This window comes from Bicyclus anynana, chromosome 26, assembly GCF_947172395.1.
Source record: "Bicyclus anynana chromosome 26, ilBicAnyn1.1, whole genome shotgun sequence".
In the NCBI taxonomy this organism is placed as follows: Eukaryota; Metazoa; Arthropoda; class Insecta; order Lepidoptera; family Nymphalidae; genus Bicyclus; species Bicyclus anynana.
Genome location: NC_069108.1, coordinates 3,863,190 through 3,890,204, shown reverse-complemented (window position 1 = coordinate 3,890,204; position 27,015 = coordinate 3,863,190). Strand labels below are relative to the sequence as shown.

At 36.2% G+C, this 27,015-nt stretch overlaps 1 protein-coding gene and 1 long non-coding RNA gene across 4 annotated transcripts; one reads left to right on the top strand and one right to left on the bottom strand.

Moving 5' to 3' along the window:
• Positions 1-10,113: 10,113 nt before the first annotated feature.
• On the bottom strand, positions 10,114-12,812 carry LOC112049516 (uncharacterized). Its single transcript, XR_008252139.1, has 3 exons — positions 12,556-12,812; positions 11,829-11,947; positions 10,114-11,381 (listed from the first exon to the last, which is right to left on the bottom strand). It is a non-coding gene; the product is annotated as an uncharacterized LOC112049516 (long non-coding RNA).
• Positions 12,813-12,998: 186 nt separating this feature from the next.
• LOC112049495 (zinc finger protein 37) lies at positions 12,999-24,281 on the top strand. 3 transcript variants are annotated; one of them, XM_052889463.1, is made up of 6 exons: positions 13,009-14,105; positions 15,119-15,213; positions 15,319-15,377; positions 18,799-19,275; positions 22,248-22,283; positions 22,329-24,281. In XM_052889463.1, exons 1-6 carry the CDS (start codon positions 13,767-13,769, stop codon positions 23,108-23,110), a joined length of 1,788 nt encoding a protein of 595 aa, XP_052745423.1. In that variant the 5' UTR covers positions 13,009-13,766; the 3' UTR covers positions 23,111-24,281. The 3 variants fall into 3 exon arrangements, with proteins under 3 accessions (XP_052745424.1, XP_052745423.1, XP_052745425.1); XM_052889465.1 differs by lacking the exon at positions 18,799-19,275 and having other exon boundaries at positions 13,020-14,105; XM_052889464.1 differs by lacking the exons at positions 22,248-22,283; positions 22,329-24,281 and having other exon boundaries at positions 12,999-14,105; positions 18,799-20,339.
• Positions 24,282-27,015: the final 2,734 nt, after the last annotated feature.

Genomic DNA, 27,015 nt, shown 5'->3' with positions numbered 1-27,015 from the left:
CAAAGGAGAAAATAAATTACTTGTGATACCAAATACAATGGAAAAAGAAGTTTTAAGAAGAGTTCATAGCAATGGACATTTTTCTAAGAAGAAAATGAAAGAATTAATTGTAAAAGAATATTACATAACAGGATTGGATAAGAAGATAGAGGATTTTATTGTTACTTGTATTCCATGCTTGTTAGCCACAAAGAAGGAAGGAAAACAGGAGGGTTTCCTGTATCCAATAGAAAAGCAAAGCATACCATTGGATACGATTCATTTAGACCACGTAGGACCGTTAACCGTCACCAGTAAGCAGTATAATTATATATTGGCCATAGTAGATGCCTTCACAAAGTTTGTATGGTTATTCCCAACTAAGTCTACGTCAAGCAGAGAGACTCTAAATAAATTGGAAATCTACCAGCAGGTTTTTGGAAATCCACGAAGAATTATAACTGACAAAGGTACAGCGTTCACCAGCCACGAGTTCACTGATTATTGTAAGGCAGAGAATATACAACACCTAACAATTACAACAGGAGTTCCTAGAGGCAATGGACAGGTGGAAAGAATTAATAAAATTATTATTCCATTATTAACGAAGTTGTGTATAGAAAAACCTAACCAGTGGTATAGACATGTAAGTCGAGTACAAAGAGCTATCAACAGTACGTTCCAGAGGAGTATAAATACAACTCCATTTGAACTTTTAATTGGCACAAGAATGAGAACAAAAGAAGACTTAAAATTACAAGAATTATTACAGGAAGAAGGAATAAAAATATATGGTGAAAATAGGGAAGAACTTAGAAAACAAGCTAAGGAACAAATACTTAAAATCCAGGATGAAAATACAAGGAATTTTAATAAGAAGAGAAAAGAAAGTTTTAAATATAATATTGGAGATATTGTTGCTACGAGGAGGACTCAGTTTGGCTCTGGTTTGAAATTAAAACCGATATACTTAGGACCATATAAAGTGATAAAAGTCAAGAGAAATGATCGATATGACTTAGAAAAGATAGACAGTTCATCAGAAGGCCCTATTAAGACTTCTAGTGCAGCTGATTATATGAAAAGATGGCCTCAAGGTGAAGATATTCCAGAATAGGTAAATATTAGTTGATTTTCATGAAAGGTGATGAATGAAATACAGGTTTTCATATTTTAATATTTCTTTATTAGTTGTTATGGTTTGTAGGTACTTATCTACATTAAGAGGTACAATGTAAATTTTAGTATACAGTTTAAAAGTCTTGGTTAACTTACTGTATTTGAAATGGCAAGTAGATTTTCTCTTATATGATTTCTTTTAAGTACAATTTACCAGTTAAAGTTGTTCAGTATTTGTTAAGGTTGTAACACTTGGTACATGAGATTTCACATTGTGTAACCTGTGTGTGTCACTTGTGTAATATGATGTTAAAGTAACCTAATGTCTTAAAGAATAATTGTGTAAAGGCTGTTTACCTGAAACTTTTATGTATCTTTTGATTCTACTATATTAGTTGTTTAGATGTTAATATTAAATATTGTATGGAGTGTTATGGTGAATGAAAGATGATGATTTTGTATTGAATGATGAAACATAATGAAAGAGACATGTCTGAGGACAGACATGATCAGGATGGCCGATTGTAGGATTGGAGAACGGAACGTAGTATGGAGAGAGCGAGCAAGTGTGTTTGTGTGTGAAAGGGATGCAAGAGAGGTTTGGAAGATGGCGGATTACAAGCGAACGACGACAGAGTGCTGTGCATAATTAAAATTAAAATAAAGTGCTTAAGACGAAGATATATCCCGTATTTCTTTTAACCAATATCCCACATATAATATTTCAGATAAATTCTAATCTATATATAAAACTTTCAAGAAAATCCATTAACTACTTATTGAGTTATGACACAAACAAATAGACAGACATACATACAAACATTTCAAAATCACTTACTAATACTTCAGACCAATCCAAATCAATATACATATAAAAACCGCATAATAATCCGTCCAGTAGTTTCAGAGATACACACGGACAAAATCACAGACAAATGAAAAATTTTCAAAAAAAAACTTTTGTATTCCACTCTCTCCTTTAATTGCATCAAGTAAACATTTTTGGTAATTTTAATCAAAAATACACAAAAACATACAAAAAATATCTAATCTCATAAATTACCTACAATTGCGGACGCCGTGCATAGTTCAAATTCCCGTGGAAATACAGTCTTAAAGTTGTTGCTCGCTGATAATGTAGCTTTCCATCGGCGGAAGAAGTTTTGCTATCGTTCCAGTCGTCCCGGAGCTAAACAAAGAACAAACAAACATTAATAAATTCCTACCTATATTACTTTATTATATCTAAAACTCAAACAACAGTCAAATCATGCCCGACTAGTATCGAACCCATACGGAGCCCTTAATCATGAGCTGGTTCTTGCAACGCAGCGTGAGTCAAGCAAAAATATAATAATTGATGTCTATATAATAATTGATGTCTATTTAAAATCCTAGCTGACGCCCCGCGCTTCCCGCATAGTTCCCGTTTCCGTGAAAACACAGGAATAAAACATAGCCTGCGTTGTTCGCTGATAATGTAGCTTTCCATTGGTGAAAGAATTTTTCAAATCGGTCCAATAGTTTCGGAGAAAAACAACAAACAAACACAAAATCAATGGGGATGATGACTAGGTTTGAATATATTGATTTTTATGATACATTCGGGTAAATAAGGTCAATGTTAACTAATTTATACATAAAAAGCAAAGATTGTCTGGATATTTGCAAAATAAATGAGATTATAAAATTTCAAAAACTACTAAATTTTTTTTATCGTAATTAGATGAAAATTCATACAGTTTTAGCTTCCTTACATTAAATGTGACATTTTTTAATATATGAACTATAAAGATAAACGCACAAATAACAAAGATATTAGTAATTTTGTTTGAACGCGCATACAAATCTAACGATCACTACATTGCCTATGACGTCATTTTTTCGAGCCATTTTGTATGGGGCGTTTTTCAGGGATCCGCGGCAGCGCCGCAAATCTGACCCTTTAAATCCCTGTAGCTCCGAAAGTAATGATCGCAGATACCCTGTTCCTTTTACAAAATTGCTTTACTATTAGTATACTCTTAATTTATATACAATTTAAAAAACTGTCATCATCCCTATTCTAAACTATATTACTTTATCAGAAAGCGTCTTTAAACTCACGTGAAACAACAGAAGATTACGCCAGACTCGTTTCGGAACCATTCAGGACCCTTAATCATGAGCTGGTTCTTGCAACGCGGCGTGAGCTAAACAAAAAAATATATATAATTAAATAAATTTGTCAAGATAAGATTGCACTAATAAATTATGTCTATACAAAACCGTAGCCGACGCCCCGCGGTTCCCGCGTAGTTCCCGTTCCCGTAAAAATATAGGAATAAAACAAAGCCCATGTTGCTCGCTGATAATGAAGCTTTCCAATGGTGCAAGAATAGTTCACATCGCTCGAATAGTTTCGGAGCAAAATAACAAATAAACATAAATAAATTCCTACCAAAATAATATAATTTACTAGTACCTACTTAATAGCACGACTAAAACTCACGTAAAACAAAAGTAGGATTATGCCCGAATAGTTTCCAGTCCTTACAAAGCCCTTAATCATAAGCTGGTTCTTGTAACGCGGCGTGAGTCAAACAAAAAAATATTTGTTTAGATTAGATTGCAATAATAAATGATGTCTATCTAAAAATACTAGCCGACCGCCCCGCGCTTCCCGCGTAGTTACTGTTCCCGTAGAAATACAGGAATAAAATATAGCCTACGTTGTTCGCTGATAATGTAGCTTTCCATTGGTGAAAGAATTTTTCGCATCGGTCTAATAGTTTCGAAGCCAAACAAGGAACAAACATAAATAAATTCATACCAATACTTATCGGACTAGCATAATCAGACACAACAGCCGGAATATCCCCGACTGCTTTCGAATCCATACGGAGCCCTTAATTATGAGCTGGTTCTTGCAACGCGAGCCTAACCAAAAAATCCATTCTTACCTCTTTACATAAGTTTACTATAAATTACAACAATAAACTACGTCTCTATATAAAATCCTAGCCCGCGCTTCGAACGTAGTTCCCGTTTCCGTGTAAATACAGGAATAAAATATAGCCTCCGTTGTTCGCTGATAATGTAGCTTTCCATTGGTGAAAGAATCTTTCAAATCGGTCCAATAGTTTCGGAGCAAAACAACAAACAAACAAAAAATCAATTGTAAACTATATTACTTTATTAGAAAACGTCTAAAACTCACGTGAAACAACAGAAGATTATGTCGTAATAGTTTCGAAAGCACATATAGTGACCCTTAATCATGAGCTGGTTCTTGCAACGCGGCGTGAGCTAAACAAAAGAAAAAAATTATAATATTTGTCCAAGATTAGATTACAACAATAAATTACGTCTATAAAATACTGGCCGCCCGCCCCGCGGTTTCCGCGTAGTTCCCTTTCTCGTGAAAATACAGGAATAAAATACAGTCTGCGTTGTTCGCTGATAATGTAGCTTTCCATTGGTGAAAGAATCTTTCAAATCGGTCCAGTAGTTTCAGAGCCAAACAACAAACAAACCATAAATAAGAATCTACCCATATTACTTTGTAATAAAACACGACTAAAAGTCACGTAACACGAAAGTCTGATTATGCCCGACTAGTTTCGAACCTATTCATCATCATTATCCCCATATCAGCTCACTGCTGAGCACGAGTCTCATCTCAGAATGACAGGCCAATAGTCCACCAGGCTGGCCCAAAGCGGATGGCAGGCTTCACACAAGAATAATTTATTTTTTTATTAAGTAAATAAATTCATTCGTTTGTTATCAACCCATATTCGGCTCACTGTTGAGCTCGAGTCTCCTCTCAGAATGACAGGGGTTAGGCCAATAGTCCACCATGCTAGCCCAATGCGGATTGGCAGACTTCACACACGCAGAGAATTAAGAAAACTCTCTGCTATGCAGGTTTCTCGCTGGTATGTCTTTTCCTTCCTTTTAATTAAATTCGAAACCATACGGAGCCCTTAATCATGAGCTGGTTCTTGCAACGCGGCGTGAGCCAAACAATAAAATCAACTCTTTACAATTTAAGTTTAATTTTGTTTACTATAATAAATTATTTTTAAATGAAACACGACCGACCGACGCCCCGCGCTTCCCGAGTAGTTCCCATTCCCGTGGGAATACGGGATAAAACAGCCTATGACACTCGCAAATAACGTGGCTCTCCAGTGGTAAAATAATTTTCAAAATCGGTTCAATAGATCCAGAGATTACCCCCTAAAACACCAAAAACTTTCATCATCATCATCATTATCAACCCATATTCGGCTCACTATTGAGCACGAGTCTCCTCTTAGAAAGGGTTACGCCTATATTCCACCACGCTGGCCCAATGCACACAACTGAAAATTTGGAGGTGCATGCCCTGAACCGGATTCGAACCTACGCCCTCCGAATGCGTCACTCAAAACTTGATAAGTATTACACGTTGTTGGCTCTTCTCGGACCAAGGCGCGTTTGGAACCCTCGTAACTTTAATTTTAAGTTTTCGAATAATTATTATCACCATTATCTTAAGTTTAATATTATCTGACGTTTCGAAAGAGCTTGTAACTGAAATAAATGAGTTTTGACTTTGATAATGGTCGATAAACGAATTAACATTATCACCATAAGCCCACCAACCCGCATTGGAACTGGGGTGGTGGGTTTACCTCCATATCCCCTGTAGGTACTGTTTTCAACATCTACACAAAGATGGCGCGATAAGTTTTCCAAAACTATAGTCAAATTGAGTAGGTATTTTAAACTATGTAAACAAACAAAAACAGCTGACTCAGGGGTGCTCAACATTTTATCATTATTTACGAATATTATCATGAAATAAAACTTCCTGTGATAAACAAATATTTTTTTAATTCTATATTCCTATATAATATATCCTGTTATTTATCAAACAGATAATGCTTCACTTATATTAAGGGTTCCGTAGGCAATAAAGAACTCTTATAGTTTTGTTTCTTTATTATGTAGAAGCAAGCATAAGGTTTCCTCGACATATTTAAACACATTAATCAAAACGGTTTTCTCGGAGGACGATAAGGGTGATTGATTCGTACGTTTCTTTTTTGGTCACGGAAACAATAGCAACGCGGAATAACTGCTCCGGCTAGTACCAAGCTCCGGTTCACTAATTTTCTTACTAAATAAAATTAATTAATTAAACTGATAAAAAACCCGACTGCATAAATGATAAAAAAACTGAAAAGAAAAAAAGCTCAGTCCAGAAGTGTAGAAAACAATTAGAAAACAGTCGGGACCTATTATATTGAATAGAAATTCGTCTACATTTTTTATTAGGTCCCGACTTTAGTTTGATCAATTTTTATATCATTTATGCCGGGTTTTTATATTTGTTTAATTAATTAATTTATTTCACACTTTTTAGTTACGATAGATGGTGAATTTCGGATTTATTGGTTACGTTTGTTACAAAGAACGATAATGTATACCTAAGTCCAACCGAAATTAAGTAAATATTCAAAAAATCTACGCAACCCTCGGTGGCCGAATCCGACTCGCACTTGTCCGATTTTTATAATCAATATATTTCTTTTAGTCTATTTTAGGTGTTTTATAACTACACTTCAGAAACCTCGCACCTTATAGTCGTCCGCCTCGCGTATTATGTATAGACTTAATTAATATTAGAATTAATAAATAACGTTATCCTAATTGTAGTTTTTTTAACATGGCCATGATATACTATTTTGAAATTCTCACAAAAATCCCTTGAATTTGATTCGCATGTTGCAATATTCACAAAAAAAAAACTTCACCCCGATTCTATAGCGTCTCACAGTCGTCTTGTTGGTTTTTTTTTTCTAATTTCACCTATCGAAGAACACTTGGGTTATTAAAACAAATCTAACGTTATCTGAATTACGTAAATCCGTTCAACGGTTTGGAAGATATGAGGTAATAAAGAATATTACATACATACATACAAGATACGCGCGAAAAACATAACCCTTCTTGCAGTCGGGTAAAAACAGTAAACAAACAACAAATAAACTATAATTAACAATAACAACGAAACGAGAACAAAACGAAATAACAAAAATTACAAGGGAAGAAAATACGCACGACAGACTGGATTTAGTTAACGAATCATTAACGAATACTGATATATAAGTAGGAGTATTAGTCATAGACAGGAAATAAAGTAGTGTTCTGTGCTGTGAAGTGTGAACTGTCAAATGTCAAATCTTCTTTCACTTATTAATACAAAATCCAAAAAATTATCATAGTATATGGTAATTCTGCAATAAATGAAAGGTTAAATTCACATTAAAATAAAAGAAATCATCGTTTTAATTACAACTTCTTTCTTCTTTTGATATGAAAATACGACATTTATAAAATAATTAAAGTTATAATTTAATTTTATAAATGCACATTTAATACCCATAAAACTCAATATCTTTATTTTTCATAATGGTTTGTGACTCATGTCTGCTTGGGTTCTTTTTATGTCGTTTGTATTGTTTTTGTGCAAACTCTATATATTTAACATAGAGGAATTAGAAATGGAAATGGATCGCACCCAAATGCAGCAACAAAATTGTCTGTCGTTTTTTGAAGGGTACGAGGTAAACTCAGTCATCGATAATATTTAACAAAAATAAATAATAAAATATTTAACAAGAATAATATAATCTGTACACAGAATATTAAATTAATGGATCGATGTTTTGCTGTTTGTTCGTTCGTTAGAAGAATAGTATCTATTTTTCTTTTAGATATGCTTGTTTTTATTACAAATTTATTATTTATTATAATTATGTTTTTGATGACCTCCGTGGCGCAGTGGTATGCGCGGTGGATTTACAAGAAGGAGGTCCTGGGTTGGATTCCCGACTGGGCTGATTGAGGTTTTCTTAATTGGACCAGGTCTGGCTGGTGGAAGGCTTCGGCCGTGGCTAGTTACCACCCTACCGGCAAAGACGTACCGCCGAGCGATTTAGCGTTCCGGTACGATGCCGTAACCGAAAGGGGTGTGGATTTTCATCCTCCTCCTTACAAGTTAGCCCGCTTCCATCTAAGACTACATCATCACTTACCATCAGGTGAGATTGTAGTCAAGGGCTAACTTGTAAACAATAAAAAAAAAAATCTTAGATTGCATCATCGCTTACCATCAGGTGAAACTGAAATCGAACGTCACGTCATCTTTTAGTGAATTAGAAGTTGTTGACCATTTTTCATGCCATTGAACTACTTACTACACAAACCGGAATGATTAGGGAGTTTTTTCAGTCGACGAAAACGATTACAACAATGAAACATCGATACGATATAAGTATACACGCGTTAGATCGTTGATTGATTGACAGAGAGGTAACGTCTTGCGAGGCAGGTCCTTCTATAATTAGTTCAAGATAATTAATTAATTGTATGTGAATCCGGGCTCAAAAGGGCTAGAACCCAGAGCCGTAAAGCTTATTATTAAAAATAAAATGTATGTGAATCGAAACGAAAAGTGTCGCCTAAAAGAACCTTTTTGAGCAGTGATATTGTTGTGTAAAAAGCCTAAAGTTGTGGACTATAAATACATTAAGGCGCAGATAGCGCTTTATGTTTTCGAAAACTAAATCTATACTAAAACTAGCTGACGCCGCGCGGTTTCATTTGCGTGGTTCCCGTTCCCGTAGGTATACGGGAATAATATATAGCCTATAGCCTTCCTCGATAAATGGGCTATCTAACACTGAAAGAATTTTTCAAATCGGACCAGTATCCTGAGATTAGCGCGTTCAATCAAACAAACAAACTCTTCAGCTTTATGGTATTAAGTATTAGTATATTATTAAAATAAGAAATAGAATTGGGTGAAATAGGGATTAAAAGTTTCTATGCAAAGTCCTTAATTTTTCAAGTATCAGTATTAAAAACTTGTTCATAAATCATAAAAAAAAATACGAAATATAATGCACTCAAGATTTTTTAAAATTCAACCCCTGAAGTGGTGAAATAGGGGTTGAAATGTTTACATTGATTTCCACGCGGACGAAATCGCGGGCGTGCGCTAATATATTATATGGCGCTGGAGTTGTCTATAACCACACAGAGATGGCGCTGTAAGTAAACACAATAGCGCTGGAGTTTTCAATTAATACTCAAAGATGGCGCTGATGTGAGTTTATATCTATAATATAAAAATGAATCGCAAAATGCGTTGGTAAAATGCTTATCTCAACAACGCCTGGACCAATTTCGCCAATTTAATTTTTTTAATTTTCGTTGAAATTCTAGGATGATTTTTACGGCGAGAAAAATTCGAATAATTGCCGGAAAAAACATAAAAAGAGCCCTTTTCTTTTTCCCATAAAAATGTTTTCTAACTCAAAAACAATTTGAGCTTTTGTTATTGTATAAAGTTCATATTAATAATAATTAGAAAACGGGGTAGACTAGGCTATGGTAGGGGTAGTTGAAGGTTACATCGAGTTTCACGACGAAGTCGCGGGCGTCCGATAGTTCTTAAATTTTTTTTTTTTTTTGTAATAAAAAAACTATACTCCCTTCTGAGAGTTGATCACTAACTATGGGCCTCATACGAAGGCTCAGACACAGCGGGCGATGGAACGAGCTAAGCTCGGAGTGTCTCTGCGTGATCGAATCAGAAATGAGGAGATTCGCAGAAGAACCAAAGTCACTGACATAGCTCAACGAGTTGCAAAGCTGAAGTGGCAATGGGCACATAGTTCAAAGAGCTGATGGACGTTGGGGTCCCAAAGTGCTGGTATGGCGACCCCACACTAGAAAGCACAGTGTTGGTCGACCCCCCACCAGGTGGAATGACAACATCAAGCAAGTTGCAGGGATTCGCTGGACGCAGGTGGCTCAGAATCGTGGTGTTTGGAAGTCCCTACAAAAGGCCTGTGTCCTGCAGTAGACGTCCATCGGCTGATATGATGATGAATACTTACAATTTGATGGTTTTGATGGTTGTAACCATGTTCAGCTGATCTGGTACCTTGTACAATCTTCCACTGCATGCTGGAATGTTAGGCAAATGGAATTCAGTATTAATGTATAAACAAATGAAGGTCAGGACGTATCTCTTTGAATCAGTGGTTACAATGTTTAAGATCATGAGGGTTTGAGTCCTGAGTTTGTAATAGGGCGGTTATAAGTGTGACATGTATGTCTGTTTGTGGCACCATAGCTCGCGAACAAATGAAGCAATTTCAATTTAGTTTGTTTTGTATTAATTAAAGGTGACTTGATGTGCGAGTACTAGTTAATAATGGGCCCCTTCGGGTATAAGCCTCCTCCATCTTTTTCCAATTGTCCCTTTCTTTTGTGAGTTCCATCCAACCTTGGCCAGCCACTGCGGTAATGTCATCTACCCACCTTCCTATAGGCCTTCCTACCTTCCTTTTACCAAGTGGACCTTTCCAGTAGGTAATTTTCTTAGTCCACCGTTTGTCCTTTAGCCTGCCAAGGTGGCCTGCCCATCTCCACTTAAGTCTTTGTGCATGGTCCAGTACTTTACTTTTTTATTAACTAGTACATAAATTAATTATTTAGATAATAAATTAATATATAGATTAGTTAGAATAGTTTTAAGATATTGTTAAGTACTATCTAAATGGGAAAAATAAAGCTTATTATTATTATTATTATTATTATGATGTGCGAGTGTTCTTAGAGGTGTTTGATGAAAATCGGTTGAGCCATTTAAAAGTTGTGGAAAAGTGGAGAAGAATAACTGAATGTCTGTAAATATACTCGAGTGGGGTCTCAAATGAAAGCGCACTGAAAGAGAATATTGATGACTTGATGGAGAATGTAATTAATAATTTCATGACCTTGGAGGGTTTTTAAAATTTTCAATTTATCTCCAACAAATTTTCAGTAACAGATTGGATTCAGGATGTCACCACTGTCAGTGTTATTTAAGCTAATATCATAGAGGTGAAGTTTGTAAAGTTGTAGGAGATAATGAAACAAATAAAAGATAATCTCTGAATCTATTAAACTGTTTTTGAAAATTCTTTTACAAATAAAAGCCTTTTTTTTTACAAAGTTTTTTTTCTCATCTCTATTTCTGTTACTCGGCAATCTGTCATATGACATTGTGCCGTTCGTTCTGTTGTTCAGAGATTATTATATTATCAAAAGGAGTCCTTTAACGAATTTCCTATTTTGTTGTATTCTAGGTATCTTGCTTGGCTAGATTTTGAACACTGTTGCGCTACATTATCTGTGAGTGTTATTGGATATATTTGGTCCCCGTGCATGTGAAATATTGTATCCAGATGCTTCAGCTAGAATATAAGAAGAGAAAAGTTATGAAATACTAATAATTCTCCAGAGATACCAGAACCTAGTATTCCGCACAATACTAAACGCCCCCTGGTTCACCAAAACAGCAGACATGCATGAGTATCTTGAAATGCCGACTGTCAAGGAAGAAATAAGAAAGAACGCCATAAAACACAAAAGCAGACTACAAGAACACACAAATAGTCATGCCAAATTGCTTATCACGCCTGGTAAGACCAAAAGGCTAAAGCGATCCACTGTGGATGAGTCATGTGGTGGACAGTAATACCTGAAAAAAGGACCATAACACGAAGAGTCACTTAATGGAGTGACCTTTAACTAGAAACATGATCTGCTATAAAAAATTCAGTTTATAGTCAAGCGACTGATCACTGATAGATGCAACTGAACACAAAAAAAAAAAAAAAAACTAATAATTAGTTGCTCACCTTCTGTTTTTTTTTCTTCTTCTTTCTAGCAGCTATAAAGGTGCTATCAACAGCTCTAATATCATCAATTGTGATAGTTCCAGGTGGTCTTAGTGTATTCCAAGGTTTTCTCAGATTCTCTGGAATGTTCAGCAAGTGGAATGAGTATTTATTAATATATTAGCGGCCCTGTGATAGCCTGTGATAGCCCCTCCAGTTTTGGAGGGTGTGGGTTTGAATCTGGCCCGGGGCATGCATCTCCAACTTTTCAGTTGTGTGCATTTTAAGAAATATCATGTGTCTCAAACTGTGAAGGAAAACATTGTGAGGAAACCTGCATACCAGAGAATTTTCTTAATTCTCTGCGTGAGTGAAGTCTGCCAATCCGCATTGGGCCAGCGTGGTGGACTATTGGCCTAACCCCTCTCATTCTGAGAGGAGACTCTAGCTCAGCAGTGAGCCAAATATGGGTTAATAACAGTAACTTCCTCTTTTCTCCTACCCTACCCCTTCCCTATCCTATAGCTGTCCTGGTTCTAAGGTACCTCACCACCAATTTTCAGCCAAATTGGTTCAGGCATTCTCGAGTTATAAATAGTGTAAATAAGACTTTCTTTTATACAAATAGATAAATATGGGTCCCAGTATATTTACTTTATTTAACTATCCCGATTCATGAGATACAGTCTGGTGATGGACAGACAGACAGACAAGACATACGGACAGAATCTTGGTAATAGGGTTTTACCTTATCAGTTAGACGTCCACAGCTGGACATGGCCTCTTGCATGGACCTCCAACCACAACGCTCTCAAGCCGCCAGCATCCAGCAGCTGCCTTCAACCCGCTTGATATCCTCAGTACACCTAGTGGGGGGTCGATAAAGACTGCGCTTTCCAGTGCCGGGTCGCCATAGGTGTGTAAGTGGGTTAAAAATATGTATATGAGTAACTCACTTTATCAGTTTTAAACTTAAAGGATCGTTGGTTATCAATAAATAATTTTACGTACCTACACCAGACAATACAAGAACAAAACAGGAATTAGGATTGCAAAAAAACAAAATAAAAACACAGACACACTCACACAGCAACAGCAGCCAAACAATAACAAGCACAGACGACAAATGAAGAATGAAGATAAAAGTATCTTATAAAATAATCTGTGACAATAACACCCTCCAGCAGCTCGATTGCGAAATTATGACATGCGATATTTGATGCTTAACGTCAATGAATCGTGAAAGTCATATATATTTCGTTACGCGAAAACCAGTCGCAATGGACGTTAAATATATTTTAATTTATTTTAGAGTAATTTGCTTTATATATTGATATTTTAGATGAATATTCGTGGAAATTAACATTTTTTACCCTCTTATTTGATAGGATGAGTACGTTAAGTAGCATATTTTCATTGTTGTCAAATAGACTAATGAATTAATGATCGATGGTCACTACACTATCGATAAATATTGAAGTATGATTGATAATGAAAATTGGTTTCGCGAAAGCATTTTGTAACCATGGGCCACAACAAAATAAACTTCAAATTCCAACTGACTTTTATTTGTTACAACTAGACTAGAAAGGCGACAAGTTTGACATTTACAGCATAATCGTCAATCATCACACTCAAAGAATATATTACTCCAAGAATTACACATTATCTATGTATCTAAGCACATCACACTCAGATTCAATTAATCTGGATTCTGGATCTCCAAAGAGTATTTGGGTATGTAAGGGATCTGTGGATCATATTAAATCTCAACTCAAATCTGTCTGTCTGTGTGTGTGTGCACTTTCATCACTTGACGTTTGTGGTGATAAACGAATCTGTGCGTGTGATTGTTATTGATAATTGGTAATTGGAAATTGGAAATGGAAAGTCCTTTGATACCTACGGTCACCTGACACGTATTTTGTGATTCGGTACGCATTAAATTTTTCAGTGTACATGTACACAGAGGTGATGAAAGTTGTGAAAACTGAGGACAGTCTTGAGTCTTTGGATGTTGATAAAAACATGGAAGTGAAAAAAGAATATGATCAACTAGTTGCATCTCACGGACAGCTCTCAGCACCTGAGGAGAGCAAGACTGAGTTGGAATCAAAGCTACTGGATGAAGCTCTCCGGGAAGCTCTCCGAAGGTCACAAACTTCAAGCTCCACAGACGGTATGCCAGGAACACATGATCAGTTGAAGCATGAAAATACGACATTCGGGTGTACTCTTTGTCTTGAAGACTTTCCCTGTGAAGAGGAGTACAATGCTCATATGGACATGCATTTTCAGGTGAGATATCTGCCATTCTAAAATGTGTTGCTGTATCACTTGTTGAGTGAGTCTGAAACTTCTTATGAGGCCCATAGTTACTGACCATGGCTTAGATTGGTAGGTTACCAACACCAGGAGCGGCTTTAGGGTAAGGCGCAGATGGGCGACCGCCCAGGGGCGCCAGGTTTAGATATAAAACACTCGCAGGAGTCTGCTAGTAATAAATAAACCCGTTTTTGTTCATATGGGTTTCAATGGGAGAGGGGCGCCATAAAAATCTGCTGGTAGTGCTAAAGCCGACACTGACCAACACTATGGTATTCGTAACACGTTATAAGAGTCCTATGTGCTGCACTAAATGTTTGTTTGTTATCAACCCATATTCGGTTCACTGCAGAGCTCGAGTCTCCTCTCAGAGTGAGAGGGGTTAGGCCAATAGTCCACCATGCTGACCCAATTCGAATTGGTAGACTTCACACATGCAGAGAATTAAGAAAATTCTCTGGTATGCAGGTTTCCTTAAAGATATTTAATTTTTTGAAATGCACACAACTGAAAAGTTAGAGGTGCATGCCCCGGACTCGAACCCACACCATCCGGAATCAGGGCAGAGGTCATATCCACTGGGCTATCACAGCCACTAACTAAATGTCCATCAGCTGAAAATTATGATGATGATAATAGTAAGTTAATGTAATGTTATTTAGCAAGGAGAGGATGTTATTAATATTGAATACTGTGATAGCCAAGTGGATATAACCTCTGCCTTCAATTCAGAGTGTAGGTTCGAATCCAACCCGGAGCATGCATCACTAACTAGTTATATGCATTTTAAGAAATAAGAAATTAAATAGTCCTAAACAGCAAAGAAAATACAATGTAAGGAAACCTACATATCTGAGAATTTTCTTAATTCTCAGTGTGTGAAGTCATACCATTAGCCTAACTCCTCTCATTCTGAGAGGAGACATACTCAACAGTGAGCCAAATATGCTAATGATCAAGTTAATGTACGTGTTTTTGTCTGACAGATCAGTGATGCTGACACTTCATGTGTGACGTCACAAGTGTGTGAGGCTGGTGCAGCTGTGAGCTCGGGCTGGCACTCGGGACTCATTGAGCTCAAGTCAGTATACTCTAGCATTGGTTCATAGTCTCGTCTCTGACCCGCTGTGTTCACTCCACTCCCCAGTGCTGTCTGCATATGTTCTCACATGAGTATACTTTACAGGCATGCAGTTCAGAGCCTGGATGACTGTCACCCGAGCACAGACTTGGCTTCACCTTCAGGTAAGAGAGACTATGTAACTCCAAAACTATATAACTAATTAACATACTGTAAAAGGCAAATCTTATCTCTATAATATCCTTGTGATTATTAAATAATTTATTTTGATAAGGATTTAAGTTTAGTTGTGTAAATAATGACGTAAACCTTAATTTATAATTTTTTTTTTTTTTTGTTTATCTCATGCAATCAGTCGGCAGACTATGAGCAGAGCTGTTGTAGAAAAATTTGGCGATTAGAAGCAACATTCCCCAGCGGGAGCAGCTCCATGTAAGTGTCATATATGGCTTTTAATCAAGTATTTGCCGTCTTTTCAATCGCCGTATCGCCTGTGGTATTGTTAATTGAACAGCCAGGTGGTTCGGATGGTTTCTGAGTCTAGCTTTGTAGTTGTTGTTACTAGATTTTATTTCTTCTTTCACTGTTGGCATTTGTAGATACTCGTGAATTTCTGGTATTTTCAGAAACCAAGGCGCGTTTGACACTTGCTTCAATACATAATTCTGAGCTCTTTGAATAATGGTAATGTTGGACTCGCATGCAGATCCCCACAGCTGGATTCCATACATCCATATTGGTTTAACTATTGTCTTATAGACAAGAAGCTTGTTTTCCAAGGACAGCCTGGAGTTCCGAGCGAGCATCCAATACAATCGTCTATATCGGTAGTAGATCTCATCCCTCTTGGTTTGAATGTGTTTTTTCCAAGTTAGCCTTCTATCCAGGTGCATGCCTAGGTATTTGACGTTGTCGCTTTGTGGGAGCTGATTGCTGCGTAGAAACACTGGAGGGCAGTTTCCTCTACGAAGTGTGAATGTCACATGAAACGATTTATTGGCGCTTGCTTTTATTTTCCATTTAGTCAGCCATTTTTCGATTTCATGTAAGCTACGTTGCAGGATTTCTGACGCTTTTTCAGGACATTTGTTAAGAGCTAGCACAGCAGTGTCATCTGCAAAGGTTGCTACGACAATGTCATTACCTTGGGGTAGATCGCTTGTGAAAATCGTGTACAGTTTTGGACCCAACACAGAGCCTTGCAGGACACCAGCTCTGATTGGATAGAACTTGGAGGTAAATTCATCTTCTTTTACTTGGAATATTCTATCGCTGAGATACGACTCAATAAGTCCATAAAAAGTATGAGGTAACAGTGTTTTGATTTTAAATAACAGCCCTGTGTGCCATACCCTGTCGAAGGCTTGCTGTACATCTAGAAATGCGGAGGAGCAATATTCTTTATGTTCAAAAGTATCTCTAATAGTTCTGCATACTCTATGAATCTGCTCTACAGTACCGTGTTGCTGTCGAAAGCCAAACTGATGGTCTGGAATAACGCATCTTTCTCGGAGTTCCTTCATAAGTCTACGTATCAAAACCTTTTCGCAGACTTTCGATGTCACAGGTAATAAACTAATCGGTCGGTATGATGTTATTTCATGAACTGGTTTTCCAGGCTTTCCAATCATTACAATTTGTGAAACTTTCCACAGTGCTGGGAAATATCCTATTCTCATTATAGCATTACATAGAATGGTAAGGAACACTATGCCTTTTCTGGGTAATTCTGTCAGGACCTTTTTATCAATTAAGTCAAACCCTGGTGCCTTTTTATCTGCCATATGTTTAATTAGATTGGTGATTTCTTTTGGACTGGTAGGTTCCATAGGCAGATTTAACTGAAAAGGCTGACTTAATACCTCTGCTATTTCGGTGTCATTAGTGTTACAGTTAGATTCATGTGGTGTGAATATTTTCGAGAGGTGATTTCCGAAAGCATCTGCTTTCTGTTGCTGGCTTCGTGCCCATAAGTTTCCATCCAATTTGAGTGGTGGTTTGGGTTTCACAGGCTTGTTACAACTTCTGCAAGCCCTATACAGTGAGTAGTCAGTCGCACTTGTGGCTGACAGGGATTCCAAATAGGATTGCGTTGTGGCATCATTTACTACTGCTAGGATACTTTTTAGATTTTTTATAGCTCTGTTAAATGCAGCCTTATCTTCTGGATGCCTAGTATTGTGCCATATTCTGCGTAGCCTTCTTTTTTCCATAACTTGGTATTTTATTTCAGCTTGAACCACTTTGTGTCTTGGTTTTGGATTGGACATTTCTGGTGTTGAATTCCAGCAAGCTGACTGCACTACAATCATAAACGCGTGGGCGGCATTGTCTATGTCTTCCTTTGTTTTAAGGGGTATTTGAAGCTCTAACTCATCAGAAACTATTGTTTTAAATGCTTCCCAATCTGTCCATTTGTTATAAAGTTGGAGCCGCTTCGGTTTAGTCACAGCATCTGAACTCATTCTCAATATAACTGGGATATGATTGGATGATCCATCCAAAGTTGAGCTGATTGTGAAGAAGTGCCGGGACAAACCTTTACAAATGAAAAAGTCCAGCAAGTCTGGTAATCTATTCGGATCGGTAGGCCAGTGCGTCGGTTCTGAAGTTGCTATAGTAGTAAGATTATTGCTGTCCACACTCTTCTTTAGTTCTCTACCTCGGGTTGTTATAAGCCTTGAACCCCAGTGAAGGTGTTTGGCGTTCCAATCTCCTCCTACAATAAAACGGCTACCAAGGGTTTCAAAGTATTTCGAAAATAACTCTACTGATATTATGTGCTTAGGTGGACAGTAAACTGCAGAGATATTGAAGTCACCATTTCTGTCAATAATGGTTAGTGATGTAGCTTGAATTTGTTCAGTAGCATATGGTGGCAGTTCATAATGGTTTATGGATGATTTAATGACAATTGCTGTACCACCATGTGCCTTTCCATCTGGGTGGTTTGTGTGGTATATATGGTAACCTTTTATTTTTATCATACTGTTACTAGTAAAGTGAGTCTCAGATACAAGAAGTATATCAAGCTTTTGCATGTGGAGTAGTAATTCTACTTCATTTTTGTTGGGTGCTAATCCATTTATGTTCCAAGTACAGTAGGATCTTTCCAAAGGTTAATTTAAAATTTCAATAATTTATTAAAGTACTAAAGGTACTATATCTGCTAAAATATAAAAGATAGATATATGGTGTCGCGGACTTTTTTGTAGAACTTTTAAAGGTTCAAAAAGCTTCCATACAATTATTTCAGTTATACGCAATGGTTGAGGCAGCGCATGCGAATAGTAAGTTTTTCGGTCCGACCTGTAAGAGAAAACCCGCGATAACTCAGTAGTTATATATGATAGAAATATAAAATATAGCCTATAGCACTCCCCGATAACGTAGCATTCTACTGGTGAAAGAATTTTTAAAATCAGACCACTAGTTCCGAAGATTACCCCATTTCAAAAAATTGTTACAAACTTACAAACTTTACCTCTTTATAATATTAGTATAGATTTAAAAAATTGTCATCATCACTATTCAATACAGTCACAGAAAAAAAGAATTTTGTATAACAAATAACTATTGTTTCAGTCCCTAAATCTTCCGCGCATCTGGCAACCAAAGAAATTAAGACAATGAAGGAAAATAATCAATTACATGACCAATCGTCTGACAGCAACATTAAAAGCAAGAAAGATATTAAAATATTTAAAAATTGTGTAGTGCAACTATGTGATATATTAAAGTCAAGAAAGTTTGTCAATTCTCGCAACAGACTTGTGGATACTGCCTCTACTGAGTCTCATTGTCAGACAAGTGCGAATGACGTCATCACGACACAAAACAAACGCATTAATATATCAAACACTTTGAAAAGTGAAACTGATTGCTTGAATATACAATTTAACTCAGGGGTACTGGGTACAAATACTATAAAGAAATGGTTTTCTTGTGACATTTGCAAAGTTGTGTTTAAACAAAAAAAGCTCTTGCGTGAACACAAAAAATCTCACGCTGAAAAGGCAACGTTCACTTGCAAACTTTGCCAATACAAATCAGCATACAAAGGTAATTTAGTTAAACATATGCGTACTCACACTGGTGAAAAGCCTTTTTCATGTAATGTGTGTGAGTACAAAACTGCGTATAGTAATCACTTAGTGGGTCATATGCGCACTCACACTGGTGAAAAACCTTTTAATTGTAAATCGTGCGACTATAAATGTGCAGACAAAAGTTGCTTAACGACACATATGCGTATTCACACTGGTGAAAAGCCTTATTATTGTGAGTTCTGTCAGTTCAAGTGTACGCGAAGTGGTGGCCTAGTGGTTCATATGCGAACTCACACTGGTGAAAAGCCTTACCTGTGTAAGTTGTGTGAGTATAGATGTGCGGATAATGGCACCTTAGTGAAGCATGTGCGTACTCACACATTGTTGTAGGCTATGTGTACTAGTGTATGTGTAATCGAGCCGTGATAGCCCAGTGCATATGACCTCTGCCTCCAATAGGGATGATGACAGTTTTTTAAATTTTATATAAATTAAGAGTATGCTAATAGTAAAGCAATTTTGTAAAAGGAACAGGATATCTGCGATCATTACTTTCGGAGCTACAGGGATTTAAAGGGTCCGATTTGCGGCACGGCCGCGGATCCTTGAGTAACGCCCCATACAAAATGGTACGAATTAATGACGTCGTAGGTCATAATGATCGTTAGATTGGTATGGGCGGTCAAACAAAATTACTAATATCTTTGTTATTTGCGCGTTTATGCTTATAGTTCATATATTAAAAAATGTCACATTTAATGTAAGGAAGCTAAATCTGTATGAATTTTCATCTAATTACGATAAAAGATTTTTAATAGATTTTGAAATTTTATCATCTCATTTATTTTGCAAATATCCAGACAATCTTTGGTTTTTATGTATAAAGTAGTTAACATTGACCATATTTACACGAATGTATCATAAAAATCTTCCATTTTAGCCTTTTTACCTTAAAAGTAAAAAGGCTAAAATGGAAGTGGTCGGGACACATGATCAGAGGAAAGGACAAGTGGAGAAAAATAATTACACAGTGGTATCCAAGAGAAGGGAAAAGGAACAGAGGAATGCAACACAAAAGATGGGAAGATGATATCAGACAGGTTGCTGGGAAAACCTGGACTAGAGTAGCCAGAGAAAGAACTGAATGGAGAAGGTTGGAGGAGGCCTTTGCCGATTGGCAAACGGACCTACAGAAACTAAATAAAAACGAAATATACGAAAAATTTTAAATGTATAAACGATATAGTATTTAAATGTATGTAATATTTTGTATTGTATATACTATTGTAAGATATCCTTAATAAGGTCCGAAAGGCGGAATATTGTAACAATAGCGAGCGCAGGCATTCTGGACACGCTGTATTAGCTTTTTAGTTCTAACTAGCAATCTACCACCAAATACTGTATCAGCATAATTAAGTTTTGACAACACCAGCGACTCGCACAGCTTATTCCTTAGTTCTATGCCAATATACTGCCTGATTCTGTATAATAATTTAAGTCTATAAAAACAAAGTCGTACATCATTTAACACGTGCTTTTCAAAATGCAATGAAGAGTCAAAAATGACACCCAAATTTCGAGCTTCATGTACCCTTCGTATATTATTATTATCAACAGTTATATTAAAATTTAGATTATTTAAAGTACTAATGTTATGCCTAGAACCCAGAAGCAAAAACACAGATTTTTCAGGATTTAAAACAAGACAGTTCCAAGGATGATGATATGGATAGGATCCATATGATCATCCTGAGCTAAATACAGGAGATGCTGAGCTACCCAATCATGGCACGTTGAGTAGCGGTGGCCACAGGCCATATTTGTTAGTAGATTCATATAGCTTTATATTTTTAGGTTCACTTACAGGTTAGTATTGTTATTAACATAGATTAAGATAAAAATTCTTACTAATCTTACTAACTCATATCTAGATTATTTTTTTAATTTGTAATTCTATAGTTTGAAACGAAATAAAAAAATATTTATTTATTTATTTTAATTTTGAACAGAATAGCCCTTAACACAATTTGCTTTTGATGAAAAATTTTAGGAGGAAAATTCTTGATTTTGGTAGCTAACTGGGTCGGAACTAACCACCACCACGCAATTTGTAGGACATTGTGTCTTGTTGTGTTTAACTATTTATTAAGCAAAAAAAACATCTGGTTATAAACAAACTTTTGGTAACTTCCCCACCTCCCAACTTGTATCAATAGCGAGATTATTAAAAGTTGTTACTAACCATGTAACCTGTTTTTTTATGTTGCTTAATTAATAATTATGTAATTTAACAGCCACAAAGTCCTACAAATTGCGTAGTACACTACCTCGTTCCGACGCTCAGTAATTTTATTGCCTGGTAACCCAGTTGGCTACCAGAATCAAAAATATTCGTAAATAAAAAAGTTGATCATCTCATCAACAAAATTTACTTTATAAGTAATCTCAATTGAAGCTACTACTGAAGCGATTTAGCTGAAATTTGGAATGGAAATAGATTTTACTCTGGATTAACACATTTTATCTCAAAAAAATCCATAGTTTCCCGAGATTTTCTAAAACTGACGATTTTGATGATATGAATGTTTGTTACTCTTTCACGCCTCAACTACTGAACCGAATTAGCTGAAATTTGGTGTTAAGATATATTATAGCCTGGATTAACACATAGACCACTTTTTATCCCAAAAGATCCATGGTTTCCTGAGATTTGCTAAAAGTGACGATTTTGATGATATGAATGTTTGTTACTCTTTCACGCCTCAACTACTGAACCGAATTAGCTGAAATTTGGTGTTAAGATATATTATAGCCTGGATTAACACATAGACCACTTTTTATCCCGGAAAAATCCATGGATCCCGAGGGATTTGTGAAAAACTAAATTCCACGCGGATGAAATCGCGGGCGTCTATACGCGGCTTGTTTGTTATAATACATACTTTTTGTATAAAAGGAGACAATGAAAATGTTTTGTTTCAGTTCCCTGCTTGGCCGCGCCACTTGCAACCAAAGAAGCCGATTCAATCGTGGAAAATAAACAAGCACTGTATATAAAAGAAGACTTGCCTGACAAGACTTATAACAATAAGTTAGATATTAAACTGTTCGCACACTGCGTCGTCAAATTATATGATGTATTAAGAAAACCTGACAAATTGAGAACTTCTACAAAATCTCATTGTGAGACAAGTGCTAGTGACGTCACTGGCGCACAAAAAAAACTTATGAAATCATACACTTCGCAATGTGAAACTCATCGCTTGTGCAATGACAATAAATTACAATTTAGCAAATCAGCAGTAAACAGTTTACACGCACGAAATGCGAAGCGTTTTACTTGTGATGTATGCAGAACAACGTTTAAACAAAATAAATTCTTAGTTCAACACATAAAAACTCACACTGAGAGAAAAATGTTTACTTGCGAACTTTGTCAATACCAATCTGTGTTTAAAGGTAACGTATCGAGACATATGCAGACTCATAGCCGTAAAAAGCCTTATTCTTGTGAAATATGCGAGTATAAAAGTGCTAGAAATTGCCACTTACAGCAACATATGCGAACTCACACTGGTGAAAGGCCTTACTCTTGTGATATATGCGGGCATGCTAGTGCTCATAAATATCGTCTAGTGATCCATATGCGCTCTCACACTGGTGAAAAGCGATATTCTTGTAATTTATGTCAGTTCAAAAGTAACCGCAAATTTAATCTAGTGCAACATATGCGAACTCACACTGGTGAAAAGCCTTTTTCATGTAACTTTTGCAAGTACGCAAGTGTCCGAAGTAGTCACTTAGTGCAACATATGCGTACTCACACTGGTGAAAGGCGGTTGTAACTTTTGTGAGTATACCGGTGTAAGTAGCAGTAACTTAGCGAGTCATATCCGACTTCACACGAATGAAAAATCAAAGAGTCATAAGAAATGAAACGCTACTTCTTTGAGACGTAAATGACATCTCATGTGTTGCCTGTTCTTTAACCCCCGACGTAAAAAGAGGGTAGTTATAAGTTTGACGTGTCTGTCTGTCTGTCAGTCTGTCTGGCACCATAGGTGCCACAGACAATTACGGATTCAATTTTTTTTTTTATGAAAGCGGTTTTAATTTTTTTTTTATGAACGGTGACGGGTGAGTGTTCTTAGATATGTTTGATAAACATCGGTTGAGCCGTTTAAAAGTTGTGGGGGGTGAAATTGGGGAAGAACAACCGAATGTCTGCAAATATACTCGAGTGGGGTCTCAAATGAAAGCGCAATATTGATGACTTGATCGAGAGTGTAATTAATAATTTCATGACCTTCGGAGGTTTTTCAAAATTTTCAATTTTTTATTATGACTAGTGAATATGACGTGACGCAATCGATACTTATTTATTTATTTCATTTGGCATTCATGCATGGAGTAGGACGTCCCGTGGGTCGTTTTTAACGGCCTAAAGTGGGATGCTTTGGTCCTAGCTAGTTACCACCCTACCGGCAAAGACGTATCGCCAAGCGATTTAGCGTTCCGGTACGATGCCGTGTAGAAACCGAAAGGGGTGTGGATTTTCTTCCTCCTCCTAACAAGTTAGTCCACTTCCATCTTAGATTGCATCATCACTTACCAACAGGTGAGATTGTAGTCAAGGGCTAACTTGTACAGAATAAAAAAGAAAAAAAAATCGTCATTGATGGAAGATCTTCCTGGCTTAACGCAGATCTACAGCGGGGTTTTATATTTGCTAGAATAGATTACTTACCGATAAATATTTTAATATTTAACGCTAATTTGTATATTCTTTTTAATATATCTAATTGGTCATTTAGTTATTGTATTTCTTGTATCAATTATTTTTTTATATTTAATATAAAAAAATAACAACATACTAAACAACAACAACATACGTGAATAATGGTAATAAAAAACTAAAAATTACAAGTTTTAATTTATTTAATTATAATAAATAGTCCACTAATTTTTCAATTACAAATGTACCTTGAAATCTGAAGGAATTTGCATACAAACGTTCACCCCTTTTTGATTTTATTTTTCTCGTAATTTTTCTCAAAATTTTTCTCGTATTAAGGCATCAAATCGAGCCAAGTCTCATTTGTATGCATTCAATAGTTTCAGCGTGATGCCCGGTAATAAAAAAGACGGACTGTCAGACAGACAGACATAAAATAACAAAAAAGAGCTACTACCCTACTCTTTTCTCACCCTACACCTACCCTATTTTTTTTTTATGGTAAACTGATTGGTTTTTACAAATATGACTTGAAAAATGGTGGATTTTAATTTTTTCTAAAATTTAATTTTCTTACAACCCTTCAGGGGTTGAATTTTAAAAATTCTTGAATCACATTAAATTTCGTATTTTTTTCATGATCTATGGACAATTTTTTAGATTTGTTACTCTAAAAATGGAGGACTTTCTATACAAACTTTCAACCCTTGTTTCACCCCCTTTTGATTTTATTTCCCCTATAAAAAGTATCCTATAACCTTCTCCTTATTATAGTCTCCAACCGAGAAAAAGTTTTATTTGAATTCATTCAGTAGTTTCAGAGTGATACCCAGAGAACTAAACAGACAAAAAATCGAAAAAAAAAATTATTATTATAAAAACATAAAAACCCGACTGCTTAATGAACTGAAAAGAGAAAAGCAAGTAGGTATTACAATATCTGTATAAAGTTCTGACTATTTACGTATTTTAAATATAAGTAAGTAGGTACAGATAATCCCATTCCTGACTTGAATTCTTTCTATTTAGTAAATTTTACTTCGATGGTCCCAATATACTTAATTGGTACGCCTTTTTTGAAAATTTGACACCTTTTTTTATTTACGGGCGCCATTTTGAAACATACACACATACATACGCTCGAAAAACATTACCCTCCTTCTGACGCAGTCGGGTAAAAACAGTTTTAAGTGTAGATGTGAGGTCAGGGGATGTTTTCTTCCCGAATTCAGGGAATTTTAAGGAATTTGGAAAATAGGCATTGGCAACGCTGTTCTTGCGTATGTTCTCTGTGTTAAAATGTGGTCTTGTTTATTGTCTAAGTTCCTTCCGTCAAGTCAACTGTCAAAGCTCAAAAGCAACAGCCACAGATTAATAACACCGGCAGGGTTCCCAACTTAGGGGTTTTCCCCCCAGATTTAGGGGGCAATTAAGTGAAATGGGATTTTTTAGGGGTCTGAAATTTTTAGGGGTATTTTCAGGGATTTTTTGATTCTAATATTTTTACTTCTTATTCTTATTCTTGACCTAGCGACCTATAACGACATATAATACGTTATTCTACAAACACTCAATTTTCATCGAATAAAAAAATTGTTATTCATTGTCAAAACGTATGATTTCAAAAAATCTGAATCTTCAGATAAAGACGTGATATTTTGTCTGTATTAAATATAGACCTTAGAAACATATTACAGCATATTATTTCAAAATAATTATGAATTTTTATTTTTTAGGGGGACAACTCAATAATTAAGGCGATTTTAGGGGTCTTTGACACAAACTTTAGGGATAAATATTTTGGAGAGTTGGTAACACTGAACACCGGACAAGCGTGAAAGCTAGAGGTGAGTCGTACTCGCTAAAACGCGTACTAAGTGTTACGAGTACGAGTACGCCGAGAGACGCGCTCCAAAGACTAGCTCCACGAGTATTTAGAAGTACGAGCCATTAGGACCTATAGAATAGATACGTACTCCTAAATACTCAGTGGCCAGCGATTTTACGTCATATTATCTGATACTAAGCGTACATTAATTTCAAACGAGTATTACGTAGTCATTTGGACTATAACTTGGACTTATAGTGTTATGTACGCAAGGTACAAAAAAATTGAATCCTGAGTTCGATCCCGGGTAACAGAAAATCATTTTTGTCTTTTTATTTTGTTTTTTTCAATTGGTTTCTTCAACTATTTTTGGTTTTTGTAATCCACAAAAAAAAGAAAAAAAATTGCAAACAAAAATATTTCAGTCATTAATTTCTAAATTTCAATTTAATTTTATTATTTAGTTATTTCTTTTAATATTACCTCATGATACTGTCGGGTTACATTAACTTGTTACTTTAGCGGATAAATAATCATACTAAAACAAATAAACATTATGTTTTTAAAATAAGGATTAAAATCAGGGACTCCAAATATTGGAGTATTAAGAGTATTAAGTGTATACTGCGTTAAAAAATCGGTCTTATGTTTGATAAAGTAAAGACAATTTTTCATCGGCAATGGGACGTCACTCACACATTCTTAAACGAACGCGTCCGGGAACGCGTCTCGGCGATGTTTTGTCTGTTGGAGTATGAAGTGTTTATTGCGTTGAAAAACCGGTCTTATGTCAAGACAACAAAGTCTATTTTCTTTCGGCATTGATAGAAGTCTCTCACTCACACATTACTAATCGAACGCGTCTCTGAACACGTCCCGTATTGGTTGGACCGTTAGAGTATTTGCGAGTATTGGACTCGCACTCTGTTGACGTCTTGCGCTCCTCGGTACTCGGTACTTCTAAATACGCTTAATACGTGTATAAGTCCCTGCTCCGTAGAGGTGAGTCGTACTCGCTAAAACGCGTACTGAGTGTTACGAGTACGAGTACGCCGAGAGACGCGCTCCAAAGACTAGCTCCACGAGTATTTAGAAGTACGAGCCATTAGGACCTATAGAATAGATACGTACTCCTAAATACTCAGTGGCCAGCGATTTTACGTCATATTATCTGATACTAAGCGTAC